The sequence below is a fragment of the Eimeria tenella genome, genomic scaffold (assembly GCF_000499545.2).
Source record: "Eimeria tenella Houghton genomic scaffold, Eth_scaff2, whole genome shotgun sequence".
Classification (NCBI taxonomy): domain Eukaryota; phylum Apicomplexa; class Conoidasida; order Eucoccidiorida; family Eimeriidae; genus Eimeria; species Eimeria tenella.
The window spans coordinates 150,805-169,895 of record NW_013541843.1 but is presented as its reverse complement, the minus strand read 5'-3'; the positions used below and the strand labels follow the sequence as shown (position 1 = coordinate 169,895).

The following is a 19,091-nucleotide window of genomic DNA, read 5'->3' as shown; positions in this document are numbered from 1 at the left end:
AAATCTATTTGAAGGGGAATGCCCTTCGCCACCGCGAGGTCACCTGGAATGCGACACCGAGGTCACTACAGTTGGGAGTCGCGCACGTTAACGAGCCTTCTTTCACAATTCGCTAACCACATTACCGAAATTTTGGTTGAATAATATATATTAAGACAAAATATGATGTGAACTAACCCATATATGGAGTAGCGGGAAGTAAAGGCGCTCGTGGCCAGGCCGTTGGCCTCTAGCTGGTCCGTGTGGCTTCCGTGTACTCGCGTGGGCTGTACTTGCAGCCAGTCAAAATGGATTGAAATTAATGCCTTTTTTTAGTCCCTACTGTGTTTACTTAACACATCCCAGTGTTGCGGCTTTACGGTAGCTGCAGTACTGGCCTCCGACGCGGGCGACAGTATCGGGTCGCTCAGTTAGTTCTGTTGTATTCCATGTTTTTGCGAAATATTACGATAACCGCATGAAAAACAGAGGCAGTTGTATTTTAAGAGGGTTTAGGCGGCAGCAAGGGCTCCGTCTCGAGGTCGCCGAGCCCCCTCTGTGTCAGAAGGCATAATATTCAAGGCGAATAGGTCAAAAGACTTTGCTTTCTTCTGCGGACACAAAGGCTTGTCTGCTGCTTCAGGTACATGACCATCACACTTGCTATTTCAAAATAGGGAACATGTCTTACTTGGCTCCACAATTTGGGGCTTACGGGCTTTACATTAGGCTTTCCCGTCTGGGTAATCACCAGCATCTCCTGGGACGAAGTTGTCCGAACTTGAACTCCGCTGCAGCAGCATCAGCAGAAGCAGAAAAGTCCCAAAACGGCAGTGCAACATCAGTGGCCCCAAGCAGCGCCAGCAACGCGAGTATCACCAGCAGCGTCAGCAATCTTCTCTTCTCCCTTATCTTCTCCAGCGTTTGCACTAAAATATCTCAATCATCTTGAAGCCTCACAGCGGTGCGGGCAAACCTGGGGGCCCTCACCTGCGACGGGCTCCCACGCCGCATCTCGAACCTCCCGAAGGGCCCTCAGCATGACGCAGAGTGGACAGCAGCCAGCAGCAACAGGTGGTACTCAGGTGCCTTCTTTGAGATGCACAGAAGAACCGCCTCAGACTGCTTCGGCATCCGAGGTTGCAGCAGCAGTGCCTACGACAGAAGCAACAGCGGCAGCCGCACAGCCGCCACCAGCTGCCAGTGCTGCTGCTATTGGTGCAGTCGTTGGGGAAGAAGCTGCAGGGAGAACAGAAATTGTAGCTGCGGAGAAGCACCGAAGCGTTTTGATGGGAACTTCGGTTGCGGCAACGTCACAGTGGATGCAGCTTGGCGGCGGGCAACAGGAAGGGGCTACTGGCGTTGCTGCACTTCCTCCCGTTGCTGCACTTGATCCTGCCGCTGTTCTTGTGCGTGCTTCTGCTTCGGGTTTCACTACTTCAGCTTCTCCGGGGACTAATATTGCTTCTGAAGGCTCTTCTCTAGGCTCTGCTCCTGGAGTTTATGTTGCCTCTCCTTTTGCCGCTGCCACTGTACATACTGCTGCTGCGCTGCCACAGCAGGGCTTGCCTAAAGGTGCGGCTTCACAATCCCCTGTACAACAGAAAGAGGAAAGCCGTGAAGTTCTTTTCGCAGCAGGTCCTCAATCATCAATTCCAGCTGAGGCATCAGCAAGCTCGCGAGGAGCAGCAGCGGCAACAATAGCTACACAAAAAGCATCAGCAAGAACAGCACCAGCAGCTACACCCACGACATCTTCATTCGCACCGCAGCAGGACCCAACCACAGCTTCCCTGCTATCTCGCAGGCAGCAGTTGAGAGCCTCAATCGAAGCTATGTGGCAGCGGGAGACTGCTCAAAGCAGCCGCAGCAGCATCGCCTACCGCCGCATTAGAAGTGAAGACATTGATGCTGTGGCTGCTGCTGTTGACCTGGCTCTCGAGTTGGAGGGCCCCTTTCCTGATAATCGGGCGCCAGCAGCAGCAGACACAGCCTCCAGCAGCAGTCACGTGAGCATGCAAGCCGAAGCTTTGGCTGCTGCGGCGGGCACAGCAGCAGCAGCAGACCTGGTGGCTCAGGCCTACAGACACCAGGCACCAGGGGATACCTCAAGAAGTGGCGGCAGCAGCACAGCAACCGCAGAAGCAACTACTGCTGCAGCTATTGCTGCTGCAGAAGCGTTCCGTCAAGGCATCCGCAGCAGTTCCACCTGCCTGCCAGAGCAGGCAATGCACCAAGAACAGCAGCAGCAGCAGCGACAGCAGGAGGAGACTAGGGACTTGGTTATGGAAAAGCAGCTGAAGTGCCTGCGGCTGCTGCTGCTGACGGGCTGTCTGAACCAGTGGTGGAAAGACCATACAAATCCAGAGGCATTTCAGTAGGTACCTGCCAACGCAGTTATGGCTGCTGCTGCTGCTCCTGATGCTGCTGGAGCGTCAGCTCACGCAGGCGCTGTTCCTGCTACTGCTGCTGCTACTGTTGCTACTCCTGCTTTCGTCCAACTCTTTGCTGGTCTATTTGACGGCTCACCAGACTTGGCTTGCGCTGACTTCCACTCTGTTTGATACTGCTGTAGCTGGTGCTGCTGCTGATGCTGCTGCTGCTGCCAGGTTCCATTTTGCCTTGCTTTTGTCTGCGTCTGTCGAGTCTCTATTTGACGTTTATCTAAAAATTATATTTGCACCGCTTCTACAAGGCAGACTCTCCTCAGCTGCGAGCAGCCAGCAGCAGCAGCCGCTGCCGCAGCAACAGCAGCTAGGTGCGGAGACCCATGGGACAACTTTCACCCCAAGCAGCAGCAGCAGCAGCCACAGCCGCGGCGGGGATGAGCGTAGAGATCAAACTGCAGCAGAGAGGAGTCTTGAAATGGACGAAATCGTGATGCTGCTTTCCAGAGACCCCACGCGCAGCGGGAGCCTTGTTGTGAGTGCTGCTGCTGCCACTTCTTGAGCTGCTATCGATATGCCGCAGCAAGAGCAACGGGAAGAACAAAATGTCGCCACTGCGGCTTACCTAAGCTGTTACTGATAACTGCTTCAACTCGTGCTGTTGCAGCTGGTGCTGTTTCTTGTGTTGCTGCTGCTGCTATTTCTTTTGCTGCTGTCCATTTGCCGCAGCAAAAGCAGCAGGTAGAACCAAGAGTCGCTGCTGCGGCTTCCCTGTGCTTTGACTCTTAATTGCTGCTACTTGTGCTTCTACTAACACTATTGTTGCCACTGCTGCTGATGTCGTAACTTGGGTGGCTGCTGCTGCTAGCTTGTTTCTTCGTTATGTTGGCTGTGTTCTCCGCTGCTGGTGCTGGTTGTGCTGCTGCTGTACTGGCTTTAGGCGGCGGCTGCTGAAGTGTGCAGGGCCCTTGAGTGGGTATATACAGCGTGCAGAGGTGCCGAGACAGCCCAGGGCCCCTCGAACTATCCAGAGGCCATATTTCCCACTCCTTCAGTAGCAGCAGCAGCAGCTACTGCTGCGAGCAGCTGCCAAAGTTCTTCCCAAGGGGCTTTCGCGTCTTCAGCCTTCCCTGCTGCACCAACTGCTCCTCCTACTGGCTCTGCTGCTGCTGCCCGCACCATTCCTGTTGCTGCTGCTGCTGGTTTTGGGCTGAGCTGCGGCGTTCACGCAGCACAGCAGCAGCATGCAGTGCGATTCGAGGGTCCTTCCTCTGATATAGGGAAAGATGCAGGAAGGGAGACACAGCAAACACAGAAGATGCAGATGGATACTTTGGGGCCCTCGCGGGACCCCACGGAGCAGCCTGGGGATCCCCTAATGCTACTTGAGGATCCTCTTAACTCGATGAGGCGAGAGTTCGACGACACCATCAGGCAGCTCAGCAGTGGCAGCAGCGGCAGAAGCCGTGGCAGCACGTATAGCGGTAGCAGTAGCAGTAGCAGCAGCAGCAGTTGCAGCAGTTGTAGCGGCAGCAGTAGCAGCAGTAGCAGCAGCAGCAGCAGCAGTAGTAGCAGTAGCAGCAGCAGCAGCAGAAGCGGAAGCAGCAGCGGCAGCAGCAGCAACAGCAGTGGCGTGTCATCTACAGAGCATCTGCTGCGAACCCTTGAGTCTTTCCTGAGCAGTCGACGGCTGAAGAAAAGGCATGTGAGAGGAGCCCTTATACCTAAATTCTAAACCCTAAAACCTAGTAAAGCACTTGACAGACTTCACTCGGAGCCGGTTCTGCTGCTGCAGATGGGTCCCTCTGTCCAACAAGAAAGCCTCGAGAAACACGGGGTGGGGGCTGGCGGAGCTGCTGGTGCTGCTGCTGGTAGTGGCCGCCGCGGCACTCGAGGGCACCGTGGGAAACGCAGGCCTATAAGCGAACAAGCAGTAGCGGCGGCGACTTCTGCATCAGCACCAGCAGCAGGAGCTCAGCAGCACCAGCAACTAGTCCCCCCAGCAGCAGAAGAATGCAGCAGCGCTAGTGCCTTTTCTCCGCGAGCCTTCACGAGCTTGCAGCCACTGTAAGGGGACCCCACGTCACACATTGTTGCTGCCTATATTCATCTTGTTGCAGCATTTCCTGCTGCTGCTGCTGCTGCTGCTTCATGCCAATTTTTTTGCATGCCAATGCTCATATGGCTGCTCGTGTGAGTCTTAGTCGCTACTAGTACTGCCGCTGCTGCTGTTGCTGTCCCGGCACCGCCGCATCTGTGCAGCAACAGATGCTGCAGCCTAGTTGCTGGTTTTTACCTGCAGCTGCCTAGCTGTAGCTTGCCTAGCTTTAGCACAGGAATTACAGCCTGCACGCTAATTCGTCTCAAGTGTTGCATGCAGGCCTGATGTTGGCAATGAGCTTTTGTGGGGTGCCTCCGACCCCGGTGTCTCTGGTAGCTCTGCAGCAGCGACTGCCGCAGATGCAGCAACTCCAGCAGCAGCAGAAGAGGGATGGCATTTTACCGCGGGTGGCAGCCCAGGCAGCTCTTCCTCCGCTTCACACTTTCCAGCGTCTCCTGGCCTAGCAGCATTGTTGTTGGGTGAGGAGCACAGGGGTTCCTCGACTGCAGCCGTAGGATTAGATATATCACAAAGTACTGCAGAAAGGCTGTATGAGCAACAACAGCAACTCCTGCTACAGCTGCAGCGTCACCCACTACATCTTGAAGCGCAGGAGCAGCTGCTGCTTCAAAGACAAGCAGAGCAAAGCTACGAAGCCTTCGCCACCCGCCGGCAACAGCAACAGGAAGCACTTGCATCTGCTAGCAGTAGAGAAAGTCCCTTGTATGCCCCCCCAAGAGCAGAGGCAGAAGAAGCTTTGACTGAGCGACGGCAGCTGGGACTTAGCACTCAGCAACGGCACGAGAGAGAATTGCGCCAGCAGCAGCAACAAGAGCAGGTAGAAGGCTCAGTCCAGATAACGCGCAGCGGCAGAAGAGTTACATTTGCTTTTAATGTGTCTGACGTCGCAAGAGACGAGGAAATATCCGCTTCAGCGGCAGCAGCTTCCATGGCAGCAGCAGCAGACAGTCGACGCAGCAGGAAGTCTAGTGGCTCCGCGGCTCAGCAGCAGCAGCAGCAATAAGACCGCTATCTATCACAGCAACCACGGCAGTAGGAGCGACATTATCTGAACAAATATCCATCAACGGCTTGGTTGCTCGGGTTTTGCTGCCTCTGCTGTTCGGTTGCGGCTCCGCTGTTTTTGCTGCTGCAGCCACTGCTGCTGCCACAGCGGCCGCGATTATGTGCGGATAGTTGTATTGAGGTGCTGCTGAAGAAAATGTTCAATTCGCGGACTGGGCTGTCCGTCTATTGCTTCTTAGTAGAACACGCAGCACGGGGCCAACGGCACAATAGCGACATCACTACAGCAGCAATGGCAGCAGGCAGAGTCGCTTCAGGCCAAAAATGAAATAAACAGCGGTTGCGAATTGCGGTCAAAAACAAAATGAAGTGTCTGCAGTTTAGACTGCTGCTGTAATCGCCGCAGCAAACGGTTCGAACCACTGCAGCAGCAGCAGTAGCACTTGTTGCTGCTGCAGGTTTTATCGAACAATTTTTCGAACGTCTTCTTTTTTGGGTTTTTCAGTTTCTCTTTCCACCAGTTGCGTGCTGATTGGGCTCGGCAACTTAAAGAAATTCCGCAGCTCGCTCTCCTGCAGCAGCAACAGCAAGAAGAACAGCTAGTGCAATTGCAAATGCAGCAGCAACGGCAGCAGCAGTAACAGCAAGTGAATTCAGCGAACTGGGTAGATGCAAGAAGCGTCATACCCTGTCCCCACACCTCGGCACTCTAAACATTGTGCACAAGACATAAGCGAACGAACAACAACCACAGCAATAGCAAGCCGTTAGGTGATGGTATTTGGGCTGACTCTGAGCAGGTGTTGTTGCTGCTGCTGCTGCAGCAGCTCATGGTACCTGCCCCTGCACCTCCAGCCAAAGAGGGGAGGGGGGAGGGGAATGAGGCCAGCGCTGCCGAGCAACCGAGATATAGACAAAGACATTGAGGCATTTGCTGCCAACCAAAACTTGACCCGCGAGAAGCGAAGGCGCAGCTCAGCGACTGAGGACGCGGAGGAGCCGGGAATGGGCACGTAGCTGCCTAGGACCTGAGAACATGCAATCACTAGTAAATGAGCTGTTTGGCCAAGTGTACTCGTTTGAACAGAAAAGTCAACAAAACATTAAAAAGCGTGAAAAGCCGGCACTTGCACAGTCGAAACGAAGAGCTGCAAACGAATCACGAATCAGATTGGCGCCATGAGATGCGCAGTAAAGCCAGCCGAGGGAAGGAAATAGGCAAAGAAAACGAGAAGCAAACAACGTGGAAAAGAACAGAAGGCTCTGGACAAAATGAGAAGGCAAACACAAACGCAGAAGACGAAGCGGCCAAAGTAGCCACTTAGGATACGTATGGCATGTAGCATCAACAGCCGGCCAACTGAGGCAAAGTCGAACTAGCAAAAGATAAAACAACTAAAAATCCGAAGGCAGATGCAGCAGCAGCTACTTTTGCTTTTGAATTTTCCACTGTACCAGCAGCTGCTGCTGCCGCTGGCGGCTCTGCGTGTGGCAATGTCCCCCGTGAACGGAAGATATGTGAGCACCAACGCGTGCTAGGACTTCAACAAATGAGGCAGCAGCAGCGGCAATAGAATATCGAAAAGGGGCAGGAGCGGCAGCAACAGACTGTGGAAAAGGAGCAGCAGCAACGGCAGCTACAGAGATAGCAACGGCAGGGGTACCTCCATATGCTTCCCATCTCGCGGATCCCTCTGATTAGCCGCCACGATCTTGTAGAAGCGCCTTCCCTTTGTGCCCATTACCTGCAGTAGCGGCCGCAAACAACCTACGGCAGCACTATCGACACTACTCACGGCAAAAGCGGCAAGCAGGCTGCAACGAATCACCTGTAGTGGCAGCAGCAGCAACAGCACAGGCCACACAAACGAAGAATGAACGTCATGAAGACGAAGCCGCACAGGCAGCTCTAGGTCGGCAACGGCGGAAACGGCAAGTTGCCAGCAGCAGAAAGAATAGCAACAAAAGCAACAGCAACAGGATCGAGATAGCACCTGCATGCGGATTCGTGGGGGTCCGCGGTCCTTCGAGTAAAAGGGTAGAAACATTCTGCGCACCATATTCTTTGCTTATGCTTGCCTTGCTGCTGCGTGAGAGCGTGTTGCTATTGCTGCTGCCTGTGTTGCTGCTGTGTGTACTGTCGCTGCTACCAGTGCATACAGCTCCGGCGCCTGCTGCTATCGTTTCCGTTGTTGCTGCTGCTGCAGCTGCCTGGCTTGCTGATACTTGGGGATGCTTTGCTCAACATAACCGCAGCAGCAACAGCAGCATCTGCTCGGAGTGCTGCTTCTCGTTCAGGTCCCCCTGCAAATGTTGCCAATAATGCTGCTGCGTGCGTTACGCGGAGCGTTTCTAGCAATGCCTCTTTCAAGTTCCACAATTAGCTGTTGCTGCAGCTGTTGTAACAGCAGCTACAGCTGCTGTGTAAGTCGTAATGTTACTGCTGCTGCTGGAGTTGCTGCTGGAAGCGTTGCCGTAGCAGTCCCGGTTTGCGGTCGACCCTTCACTCACAAAAAATGAATGTGTAAACAATGAAATGCTTGTAAATGGTTAGAACAACAGCTGTTACAATAGCAGCAGCAGCAGCTGGAGCAGGAGCATGCCTAGAGGTATGGGGCCTCAGTCTAGGTTGACGCAGCGAAGAGGCACGATGGCCGCTAGAACACAAAATTACAAAGATAACATGAAAGTATACAGACTTAGGGTCGCCGTAACCCCTTTTAGCCAGCTGGAGCTGCTGCTGCTGCTATTTGCTCTGTAGCTGCAGTAGCAGCAGCAACAGCGGCAGTACGAGAGCCGAAGCGCCACTCCACACGCTTTCCCCCTGACGTTTTTAAGGCTTAACTGCTTTGACATCATTGGGCAGCGACTGTTGTACGGCAGTAGCAGCGACAACAGGAGCAGCGACAGCGGCGACGGGAGGAGCAGCACTAGAGGCAGGCGTGCAAACCCCTGCACCACCACCTCTAAGAATTGTTTTTAGTCACTTGCATAACTAGCTGCGCAAGCTGAAGCACTTGGGTGGTCTTCTCCATGATCGGGCCATCAGACAGCTACCGAGACAGGGCCGCAGGGACAGCAGCGAAGCAGCAGCGGCGGCAAGAACACCAGCAGCAGCAGCAAGAGGAGTAGCTCGCCGCAGCTGTGCAGAGAGCAGCGGCTTAGCAGAAGCAGCATCAAGAACGTAACAGATCGGATTCCAATGAAGCGGACAGCAACCAGCAGCAGTAGCAGCAGCATCGCCAGCTGCGGTGACAATGTGGGCCCTCCCCAGAAAATTCAGTGCGTCAGCAGCAACACCAGCAGTAGCACGAGCAGCAGCGCGAGCCTGCAGCCGTCTTATGTGGAGAGGAGCTGCCCCCCTGCTGCTATTGCGAATGTGCCTCTTCACGGAGCTGCGAGCGCCGCAGCTGCTCCAGCAGCAGCAGGTGCAGCAGGCGCTGCAGCAGGGCCAGTGGCATCTTCGGTGGGAGCAGGCGGCGCAGTTGCTCCGCCTCGAGGCAGCAGCAGCAACAGCAAAGTCAAGGGCGTCGGGCCCAAGGGAGGCAAGCAACTCAACCCAGCCCGTTTCACTGACAGCTATGCTCTTCAGGTAAACAAGAAGGTCTGAACATGTGTTGCTTTGCTGCTGCTGAGGCATGAGTGGCCCATTCCTGCGCAGAAGTCCGCAGCTGTGGCTCTAGGGGAAAGGGTTCCAGCCTCGAAGTCAACGGCTGAGGCCCCAGACTTGAGATTCAGAGTTTGCGAGTGCAGTTTCCCAACGCGCTGTCGGCGAAGGCCATTGTGTGGGCTCGAGATCCCGTTTCCCAGCACTGGAGGCCCTGCAAGATAGTACATGCCAGGTGTGGCTGCTGCTGCTGCAGCTGCTGCCGTTATAGGTTGCATCGTGCTGCTATCGTTTTCGCCGTGCTGCTTCCACTTCTTTTGCTGTGCTTGCATCTGTCTGATTTTTATCGTTCATGTGCTACCTTGCTGCTGCTGCTGCTGCGCGATTGCTGCCGTACTTTTCTGTACTGCTGTCGTTACTGCCGTTGCCCCTGTCGTACTGCGATCCACTACACCAAGAGCTACTGCTGCTTTTGCTGCTGATCCTCGTGGCAGTGCTATTTTGGTTGCTGTAGTCCTTTTATGTGCTAAGTTGGTTAAACCTGCAGGCCCAACGCAGAACGCCGTGCAGCGGCAGCAGCAGCAGGGATACCCTCAACGCTGGGTGCAGCAGCAAGAAGGAAAGGCCCATTCGGGCCTCGGGGTACACCGGCAGCAGTGTTTGCCGCTGCTGCATCTGAGCAGCAGCTTTCCGCAGGTGAAAGCAGTACAGCAGCCGATGCAGCAGCAGCAAGCAGCAGCAGCAGCAGCTGGTTCGAGGGCAGCGCCTTTGTTGAAGCAGCAGCTACCCTCAAGCCTAGTGACTATGACTACTACGTGCACTTTTTAGGCCTCGACAGAAGGCAAGCCCTGAACCCTAGGCCCTAGACCCTTCAAGAGGGCCGCTGCTGACTCCTAAACCGTATCTACAACCTACGCCCTTCCTAGTCTTCTGCGCGACATCGTGCTCCCTTTTTACAGGACTAGCTTAGATTTCGGAGCTCAGGGTCCAGGGTTTAGAGATTAAAATGTAGGGTTTGTGTCTAGGCTGGACTGCTGGCGGTGCTGGTCTGAGTTGAGAGAGACTCGCGAGGAGCTGCCACCCGAGGGCCCCGTGGCAGAAAAGGGAGAAACAGATGATGAAGATGAGCATGCAGGCAAGTTTTAAGCTCCAAACCCTGAGCCCTGAAACGCAAACAGCTAGTGGCTACAACTCTGCAGGTGAGGCCTTGACATTTAGCAGATGCAGGGAGCGACATTGCCAGCCCCTGCTGCACGCCCAAGCCACAGGAGCAACAGCAGCCTCAATAGCAGCAGCAGCTGCAGCTGTGGCCTGAGTTAACCCCAGGTCTCGACGAGGAGTATCTGCGTGAGCACGAAGAAGCAACCAAGCTGAAAACTGTGGAGAGGATTTCTATTGGGTCTCATTTGGTCGACTGCTGGTACTTTTCTCCGTACCCGGCGGAAGTACAAGACGTGCCTGTGCTGTTCATATGTGAATTCTGTCTATCTTTCTTTGTGTAAGTTCACCTCTTGCGGCGTGTGCTGCTGCTGCTGACTCTGCTGTTGCTGCCGCCGCTCCTTCTAATGTTGTCGACCGTCCTACGAGGCTTTGATTCGTAACAGCATTGGTGCTGAGGTATGAAGGGAGACCTCATGGCGACGCTGCAGCTCCCGTTTTTTAATGCTGGCGCTGCTGTGGCTCTGCGGCTATTTGGGATAGTCGCCGTGGTGGCATTGTGGCTCTAAGAGATGCTGCTGATCTGTCGGTGCTGGCGCAGCGGCCTTTGCCGCTGTTGTTACTGCCAGTGATGCGTTTGTTGTGCTGGGGACCAAACGTTTGCCTTGTCTGCCGCGTTGGAACGTGCTGGTGCTGGTGCTGTTGTTGTTGGCATTTGGGGTGTTCAGGCACGAGAGCGAGATGCAACGCCACGCGTTGTGCTGCGAATGCAGGCACCCACCGGGGAATGAAATTTACAGGTTCGTGATTAGAGCGAAATGCGGCTGTATGACACTAAACAAGAAATATGGTAAAATTTATGAAATTCATGGGCAGAACAGGAACCTACACAGAGAGGGGAAATAGAGCCTGAGATCTGCAGATGAGAAGCAGAAATGGAAACAGATTCAAGAGAGTCAGGCAGGGAGAGCCAGCTAAAGCAGGGCACGCAAAGGCAGGCCATAATTAGGGCAAAATAGAGACAAAGACAGGACGGAAAGGCGGGGAGTTGCAGAGGCACACAACGGCGCAGCTGCATAGACTCACAGTGGGGAAGATAACAATTGAGCGACTAAAGCAGTATACCGAATGTAGCGGGTAAATACAAATTTACTTTGGAAAGTGCCTTCTTGCCTGTGGCCATTGCGGGCCGTCTGGTTGGAATCCCTCGCTCACAGCCAAGATCAAGAGTTTGGAGCTTAGGGCTTCAGTGCTGAGGACTCAGGCTATATGCTTTTGTTGCAGAGACGACAGAGTGTCTATGTTTGAGGTGGACGGGACTCATTGTCGGGTTTACTGCGAGAATTTATGTTTTTTGTCGAAGTTGTTTTTAGACCACAAAACGCTAAGGTGTGTTTGCTGCGCTCGTCTGCCTGCATTTTTCGTTGCTTTGTGCTTTTATCTCCGCTTGATTCTATGTATCCACGGTTCCCTCTTTTCACTGTCTTGATCCGGTTTCTTCTCAATCGTCCATTGTTGTCACCGTTCTTGTTTGTGTTTGTTTCTTTCTTTCGTTGGCTTCGTCCGGTAGAGACGCTTGATAGACAAACGCCCGTTTTTTTCTTCGGCGTTTCTTTTTTGTGCTTTTCCTGCACAAACACAAGACTTTCGGCGCGGATCGTTTTTTGCTGAAGCATTCTTGCTGTAATATTCATGTGTCTATGTCTGCGGTATTTTCATGCGTGCTCATCCTGTATGTCTGCCTCCGTCTTTGTTTATCTCGCCGTATAAGGCCATGTGATTACGTTGTCGTGGCTGTGCTTGTTGATTCCTCTTCATCCTCCACACGCGCACTGTTGCTGCTTATTCTATACACTGCCGTCTGCTGCTGCTGCTGCTGTCTTTGCTGCTTCTTTCGCTGCCGCTGCCGCTGCTGCTGCTGCGGTGCACAGGCACCCTGTGAATTTGTTCGTATTTTACGTTATGACGGAGTACGACAGCAAAGGACACCACATCACAGGATACTTTTCCAAAGAAAAGCACTCAAAGAATAACCTCTCGTGTCTTCTCACGCTGCCGCAGGTATGCCGCTGCTTATACTGCTGTTGACGACAACCCTGATCTCTTGCCTAGCCGTTTTATATAATGCGAATTTTGTAAATTTTGTACAGGTATTGGCGCCTGCACGGGTATCTGTTTTTGTCTTTCGCTGCTGCTGCTGCTGCTGACTTACGCGGCTAGAGTTGCTAGGTTCATATTTGCTGTTGCAATTTGCAAGTTGTTTCTGTTCGAATTACTGCGGGTGCGGCTGCGTTTGCTGTTGCTGCAGTCCATTGTATGTGTCTGTTTCGATGAGGTTTGTTGCTGCAGCACCAGCGCAAGGGCTATGGCAAATTTTTGATTAGTTTTAGTTATTCTTTGTCTAAGCGAGAAAGAAGGGCGGGGGGTCCCGAGAGGCCTCTCTCGGATTTAGGGCGGGCTACGTATTTCGCTTATTGGACGGAGCAGCTGCTGGCACTGCTGAAGCCACCTCGAAATAGAGTGTCACTGCAGGTTAGCTGCTGAAGCTGTAATTGGGCTGGGGTCGGTAAAGATAGTGATGGCTCGATTGCTCGTTATGTTGCTGCTTCCGCTAGTACTACTTGAGGAGTGCTATGGTAAAGCTCTTTTTGCCGCGGATTCCAATCTCAGTTTGCTAATCATGCGCAGACGTTGAAAACTGCGATTATATCTGTGTTGCTGCTTCGCCGGCGGTGATGCGGTTTCTGCTGCTGTCGCATCTGATGCTTCCTGTTGCAGGACAGCCAGCGCCCATAGACATAAGTGCATAGCTTCCCTCTTTGAGCCGACGTGAATGCACGCGCTTGTGCATGTGTAGGTAACATATGAGGAGTGCATATATAAAGTAAACTTAACATATATTGTGTATGCACTGCTTGCGTGCTACAGGAGCTATCCGAGGCTACTTCAATAGAGTTTCAAGACGTGCTGGCTTGTCTGGAGAAGCAAGGGGTGCTGCAAATAAAAGGGGACTGCTGCTTCTTGCTGCTGCCTCCAGAAAAGGCGGAGGCGCTAAGGCGCTCCATTGGGAGGCCTTCGAGACAGGTCGTGCAGGAGGCCCTGCACTGGGTGCCCTACGACTACTACTTGGCGCCCTTGGAAGCCACGCCGCAGCCCTAATGTGACACAGAGGCTGCACGCATGCATGCATTTGTGGTACACGCAACACGGCGTGGCGCCATGCTCTACTGGCAAAGTGGACTGCTCCAGCACGTGCTTCTGGGACTTCATGGCACAGCTTTGACTGGACCTCGACCGCCCAAACGCTTTGCGTGCGGCGTGATGCTGCAAATGCAGATCCGTCACTGCCGGCTCCAAATCTCATCTGAATATCTTGGTAGGCTGGCGTGAGCAGCAGCAATGGTAGCAGCATCAAAAGTAACGGCAGGAACACCTGCTTCTGCAGTTGCTGCTGCCGTAGCTGCTCCACTGGTTTGCGGTTGCCGCCGCCGCTACGTTTTCTGGAGATAATTTTTAAGGAGTAAGACGTACATTTGGAGGTGAATTATGCAATGGAGAAATAAGAGTGTAGGGATTCACGATTCTAAAGTCCAGTGTTACGCGTATATTTAACCGCTGCAATTTGCTATCTAGAGCTGCAGTAGAGAGTGCAGTAAAAAGCGTTTTTAGAGCACGGTACGCACGGAGCGGGTGAAGCGAGGTACCGCTAGCAAAAAATTTGCAAAAAGGGCGCCTGAAAGCCTGCGTCCTAGGGACTACCAGAGCAGGCGAGTTAATTTTTGCTTAGCAGAGCTAAAAGGTGCACCCTTGAGGATCTCTGCAAAGCTTCCCTCTAGTTTTCCCGATGGATGTCTCGTTGGCTCGGCAGAACAGGGGATCAAGGGCCAGCCGATGATGGGTAACCAACCGGGCTCGAAGGGAATGTTCCACTGCGTGTCTAGGCTGCTCTTAAACTGAATGACGCACGAGCAACAAGCGGAGCGCTTGAAAGCTGCCCATGTTTTTGCTCTTCATTGAGGGCCACTGAAAGAAACAGACTCCTCCCGTAGGTTTGGTTAAGAGCACCATTAGAGGACCTGCGCTATAAAAATGACGTAGTCCGCCTGCGGCATCGCCAGTTATTGGGTTGGGTATTGGCGACCAACGGTGCTTACTCTTGTTGGATTCAGGCAGTTCCAGCTGCAAATTGGGTGGTCCTCATACCCTACCGAGAACTCCTAATGGCCACCATCGAATGGGCGTGCGGTCCCCCGAAACTCAGAAGGCTTCACTGTGCCTGTATCAGGGAAGGCAAGGCGCTGCACGAGGCAGCTGTACTGCATATTTCAGAGCAGAAATACCACTGAATCCTTTCAAAGGAAAGTGATGCGCAGGGCGTCCTTAGAGCGACAGTGTGTTTTAAAAGGGTTACCATAGTTATCACAGTTTGTGTGACTAAAGCTACGCCAACGAAAAATTTTCGATAGGCGGCAACATCGCAAGAGGCTAAGCTCTTTCATACCAAGGAAAAGCGGTGGATGAGGCGACGATGACTCAAGAAGTCTACTCTCCGGATCGACGGCATAAACAAGATTTGTGAACTATATTTTGGTAAATATCCACGCATAGAACTTTTTGGAGGAGCGTTTCTTGAGGCAGTTACTGAAAAATCGTCACAGAGTGTCAGCGTGCATTCCTAATATATATGTATATATACACAGCGCCCAGGTAGTCAAATAGCAGGAGCTGTTACTGCTGGGGCGTTCTCCTCGTGGCCTCCCTTCCACTTGACCCTGGAGAGCCCATCATAGCCCATAGTTTTGCTTTCGTCAAGTCACTGTAACACGGAAGGGCCTATAAGGTACGTAGACGGCTAACCGCTCGACCGTTAGGATTTAACCCCAAATCGCAGCCACGGAACTCCAGAAGGCGTAGGGAGGTTCTCACAGTGTTATCATCCCCATGCTGCAGGGAGTTCTGGTGCTATAAATATGCTATTTCTAGAAGCGAATGGTGTGGCATTCACCACAGTTTCGCGAACTCAGCTATCAGAGAACTATGCACACATGGTTGACACCAACGGTGCCGCCCCGTGCATAGGATTTGCAGCAGCACAGTTCCTTCCTGTACTGCATTTTCTGTGGCTGCATTATTTCGGTAGTAGACTTTTATTTTGTGGGCGCTGGGGTTTCCACTGGCTGCTCAGTGTTTCGACGTTGCTGGTGTTCCTGCTGTCTCAACGGCTGCGAAGGTGTATCACTTGCTTCAAGCCCTTCCCAAACTCCCTGCGTGTGCTTATTTAGGGTTTGTATAGCCACGAGATATGCACAGAAAAGTACCCTGGAGCATATCCTGGCTGTGGTGAGCAAATACCGGCTCGCGTCTCCATAAATCATTGTTCCAGCACCGGCGCACCACAATGTTAGAACATGAAGCCCCTCACAAGCTAAATAGAAAGGTCAGCTGCATTTTTTGTAGAAGTCGGAAACCCGTCAAATCAATAGAAAGGAGCCCTGTGGTGTCTTTAGCAGCCAAGTACGTTCCTTGCACAAATACCATTGTATGACCCCAAAGCCGGGCCGTGAGTCTTAGTCTTTGAGTGTAGGTAGCCTCAAAAATCCTTTTTATTCTACCAAGAAGAGCGTTCATCTGCTTATATGCATTTTGAGTTTGTTTGCCATGCCTTTTACAGAGCCAATCAAGCTTAATTATTGTGAATCCTGGCACAACGGGACAGCAGAAAGTGCGCCGAGGAAGAGCAAGTACAGTAATACAGTGCATGTCAAGGACCACAAGGGAGGAATAAAATAAAAGGCGAGGTTTGTGTTATAGAGTAACATAATTTGCGTTTTTTGTGGCTGCATCGTTTGGAGTGTCACCCGGAGTTAAAGCTCGATCCACAGTTACCAAGTGCACAAAGGGGTTGTCCCAGTTGGGACCGTCAAATTTGCAGGCGTAACAGCTAACTTGTAGGCCTCTAGTATAATTATTTATTCATTGAATCTGAGGGGCTCTCAAGGTGATGATGTGCATTCCCCTCCCTAAGAACACGCCTATAGGTCATGATGGCACCCCACGGTCCCACCAGCCCCGCCTTGTTCACGCTCTGCGTGTCCGACATTTGCTATGGATCAAGGTGTTCCACAGAAAGAAGGAAACTGGAAATGTGTTACCTGAGCCATAAATGCAGAGGTTAGCCGGCTCTTTTGGCACTGACGAGTGTGAAACGTTCGCCCCTCGTCTTTCTGTCGCCCTCGGCTTCCGTGGATTGTTCGTAGAAAATTACGAGAAACAGCGGGTTTTACAGTCGCCTTGAATCTGAAGCTTAGCGCTGATCACAGGATCTAACTCAGGTCTGGAGTTAGTGGCCCCGATTTCAGCGCTTTCGGCTGCCCGTGACAGGTAGCTCGTGGTACTCCTCAACAATTGGATTCAACGTCACCAATTCAGACGGAACTTCAGGGGACTTTAACCCAGATTTATTCCGTGTGATCCTGCAGTGTAGTTCATTTCTGTGTGATATGTTGTTTGCATGATCCGCCAGGGAATCGACCAAGCAGCCTCGCCTCCCACTTGTCTCAACGCCAGCTCAGAAGGATCTGACAAATGTGAACGGCTGCTCGGTAGTCTTAGCATCCCAAAGCAGTCACATGGTTTGTTGAAAGAACACGAGAGCGAATTTGACAGATCCACTCCGCTCCCTACTCCGCTCCCAGAGCGCCTGTTCTCCAATCATTGAATTAAAATGCTCTCCTTGAGGGCCCTACAAAGTATCATTGCCTCTACCCTGTCCTGAATCCATATTTTGCCACAATGAGTGTTAACACCAGTGGGATGGTGCCCACCCTATCTTACAAGCCACCATTTGTAACAGTGGAAACCCTACAGCCAGCAGCAGCCCATAATATATACAGCGTTCACGGATACTCCCCTGAATTCGACACAATCCTCTCCGGTGAGAAGCGCCGAGGGTACCCCGGCCGCTGGCTGGCGCTGGCTGTCGTGGGTGTGTGCTACATGGTCGCTGTTCAAATAGGCAGCGTGGCGCTACTGAATGGCCTTCCACGCTTTGCACCGCAGCTCTCATATATTGAGGCCCAAGAGCTCAGTGTACAGGGTGGCCACGATTGGCCGTTTGAAGACTCTCAGTTGAGTTTCCACGCATCTGACCACGCCGGCACGAGTGAGGGAACGGAAACGGCAACAGCTACTGCAGCAACTAACGATGAGAGCAGCGGAGACCCAGATTTAGTGGATTCTCGTCCTGGCTTAGACAGCACGTCTTCTTTAACGCTTTTTGGCCATAGGGAAGACACAATGTCAGAGGGACCGCACTCACCTGACACTCCATTGGACCGTCTACAGTTAGAGCTGCTGAAGCTACCCACGGCTGAAGAGGCAGAGGCAGCAATGCCAGCTTCTGCTATCGTGGGCAAGAAATTCCTCGCTGCATCTCTGCCTCAGGAGGAAGAGGACGAGCTTGAGTTCGAGGAAACCGACGAGATTGCAGCTGCTGCAGCTGCAGTTGCGGCAACAGTGACGGAAGGAAACAGTGAGCGCCTCATTGGGGCATCGGTGGAAATCGAGGACACGAGACTGTGTGCCGCTGCGTCGGTGGAATCCATGGTTTCACGCAAAGCGCTGAAAGTCACCAGGCTTTTGGGGAGGGGAGTGTCCAGCTTGGTGGTGGAGGCTGTGGACGAGAAAGCTGAGCAGACGTTCGCACTTCGGTTTCAGCTGCTGCAGCAACTGCAGCTTTCTCAAGATCAAGCGATAAGACTCACCCAAGAGGCTTTTGAGCTTGAGGAGAAAAGCATAAAAGCGGCCATCGGGGGCGACCCAGCTGATCTAGTGGCTCAGAAGAAGGGTCTAGCGGTGCCTTTGTATACGGGGAGGATCCTGGGGGCTCCCTTGCTAACTCAGTGGGGCGCCTTTCATGTGTTTTCGCATGTACAGTTGTTTGAGCGACTCCACGGGAGTGTTCAGGACATCATTAGGCGCCGCTGGTGGCTTCCACCAGAGTCGAAGCTGTACATCGCACACCGGTTGCTGCTACAGGTGTTGCACCTGCAAGCTGCGAAAGTGACCCACAATGACCTACGGCTGGACAACTGCTTTATGAGGGCTGACGGCTCCTTTCTGCTGGGCGACTTTGGGGTCAGTGTCCCCTTAGGGGATACGATGCACGAGCTATCGCGAGTGACGATTAGGTACGCGGAGCCTCAGCTGCTGCTGGAATTGATCAAGCGTCTAGAATCCGATACGACTGTGATGCCGGCTCTCGAGGGAGATTTGTGGTCCCTAGGTGTTATTTTGTTCGAATTGTTCACGAACGGCAAGCTTCCGTACGGCTTTTCAGATATTCGATATGATATCGATTTAATGGGGGCCAGAGTCAAGGAGCTCTTGAGCCAAGCCGAAGAAGACAGAAGGAGCCTTAAGCCTTTGCTGCTGTGCGCTGAAGTGCCACTGAGATGGCAAGAGTTAATTGAGAAGCTGCTGGAGCCTAGGAGAGAGCTGAGAATCTCTTGGACGGAAATTCTGGCGAGCTTTCCAGATCTGTTCGATACCGTGGAGAGGTGACTCGACTAAATGGTTGAATTCCAAACATGGATTTTATTTTGTACACAGAGCGTCGGATGCACGTTTATCGGAGGTGCTCAGGGCTCAGTCTTTTATATTGCTACTGCTGCCGCGTCACAGGATTACGGCTGTTGCCCATACATGAGGTGCGCTAGCTGGCGCTGCTTTTTGCTTGCAAATCGTCAAATTCGAGTGAATTGTTACAAGTGGATATATTTATTCTCATTCTTGCGCGGTATCTGCCAAAACTTTTTGAGGAGCAGATGTTTGT

General features: G+C 52.8%; 4 protein-coding genes across 4 annotated transcripts; 3 read left to right on the top strand and 1 right to left on the bottom strand.

Annotated features, from left to right (window-relative positions):
* Positions 1-1,019: 1,019 nt before the first annotated feature.
* ETH_00028850 (uncharacterized protein) lies at positions 1,020-5,491 on the top strand (the record flags this gene model as incomplete). The annotated part of the gene is made up of 5 exons (XM_013374212.1): positions 1,020-2,356; positions 2,589-2,901; positions 3,307-4,071; positions 4,162-4,433; positions 4,747-5,491. The coding sequence occupies 5 exons, from the start codon at positions 1,020-1,022 to the stop codon at positions 5,489-5,491; spliced, it is 3,432 nt and encodes a 1,143-aa protein (XP_013229666.1).
* Positions 5,492-5,954: 463 nt separating this feature from the next.
* Positions 5,955-7,553, bottom strand: ETH_00028845 (ribosomal protein S16, putative; the record flags this gene model as incomplete). Its single annotated transcript, XM_013374211.1, has 4 exons — positions 5,955-6,065; positions 6,285-6,521; positions 7,158-7,238; positions 7,488-7,553. The coding sequence occupies 4 exons, from the start codon at positions 7,551-7,553 to the stop codon at positions 5,955-5,957; spliced, it is 495 nt and encodes a 164-aa protein (XP_013229665.1).
* Positions 7,554-8,695: 1,142 nt separating this feature from the next.
* On the top strand, positions 8,696-13,417 carry ETH_00028840 (MYST-family histone acetyltransferase-A, putative; the record flags this gene model as incomplete). The annotated part of the gene is made up of 10 exons (XM_013374210.1): positions 8,696-9,085; positions 9,247-9,335; positions 9,648-9,941; positions 10,126-10,235; positions 10,427-10,598; positions 10,987-11,058; positions 11,543-11,647; positions 12,190-12,319; positions 12,665-12,790; positions 13,187-13,417. The coding sequence occupies 10 exons, from the start codon at positions 8,696-8,698 to the stop codon at positions 13,415-13,417; spliced, it is 1,719 nt and encodes a 572-aa protein (XP_013229664.1).
* Positions 13,418-17,050: 3,633 nt separating this feature from the next.
* On the top strand, positions 17,051-18,820 carry ETH_00028835 (Protein serine/threonine kinase, related; the record flags this gene model as incomplete). Its single annotated transcript, XM_013374209.1, has 1 exon — positions 17,051-18,820. One exon carries the CDS (start codon positions 17,051-17,053, stop codon positions 18,818-18,820), a length of 1,770 nt encoding a protein of 589 aa, XP_013229663.1.
* Positions 18,821-19,091: the final 271 nt, after the last annotated feature.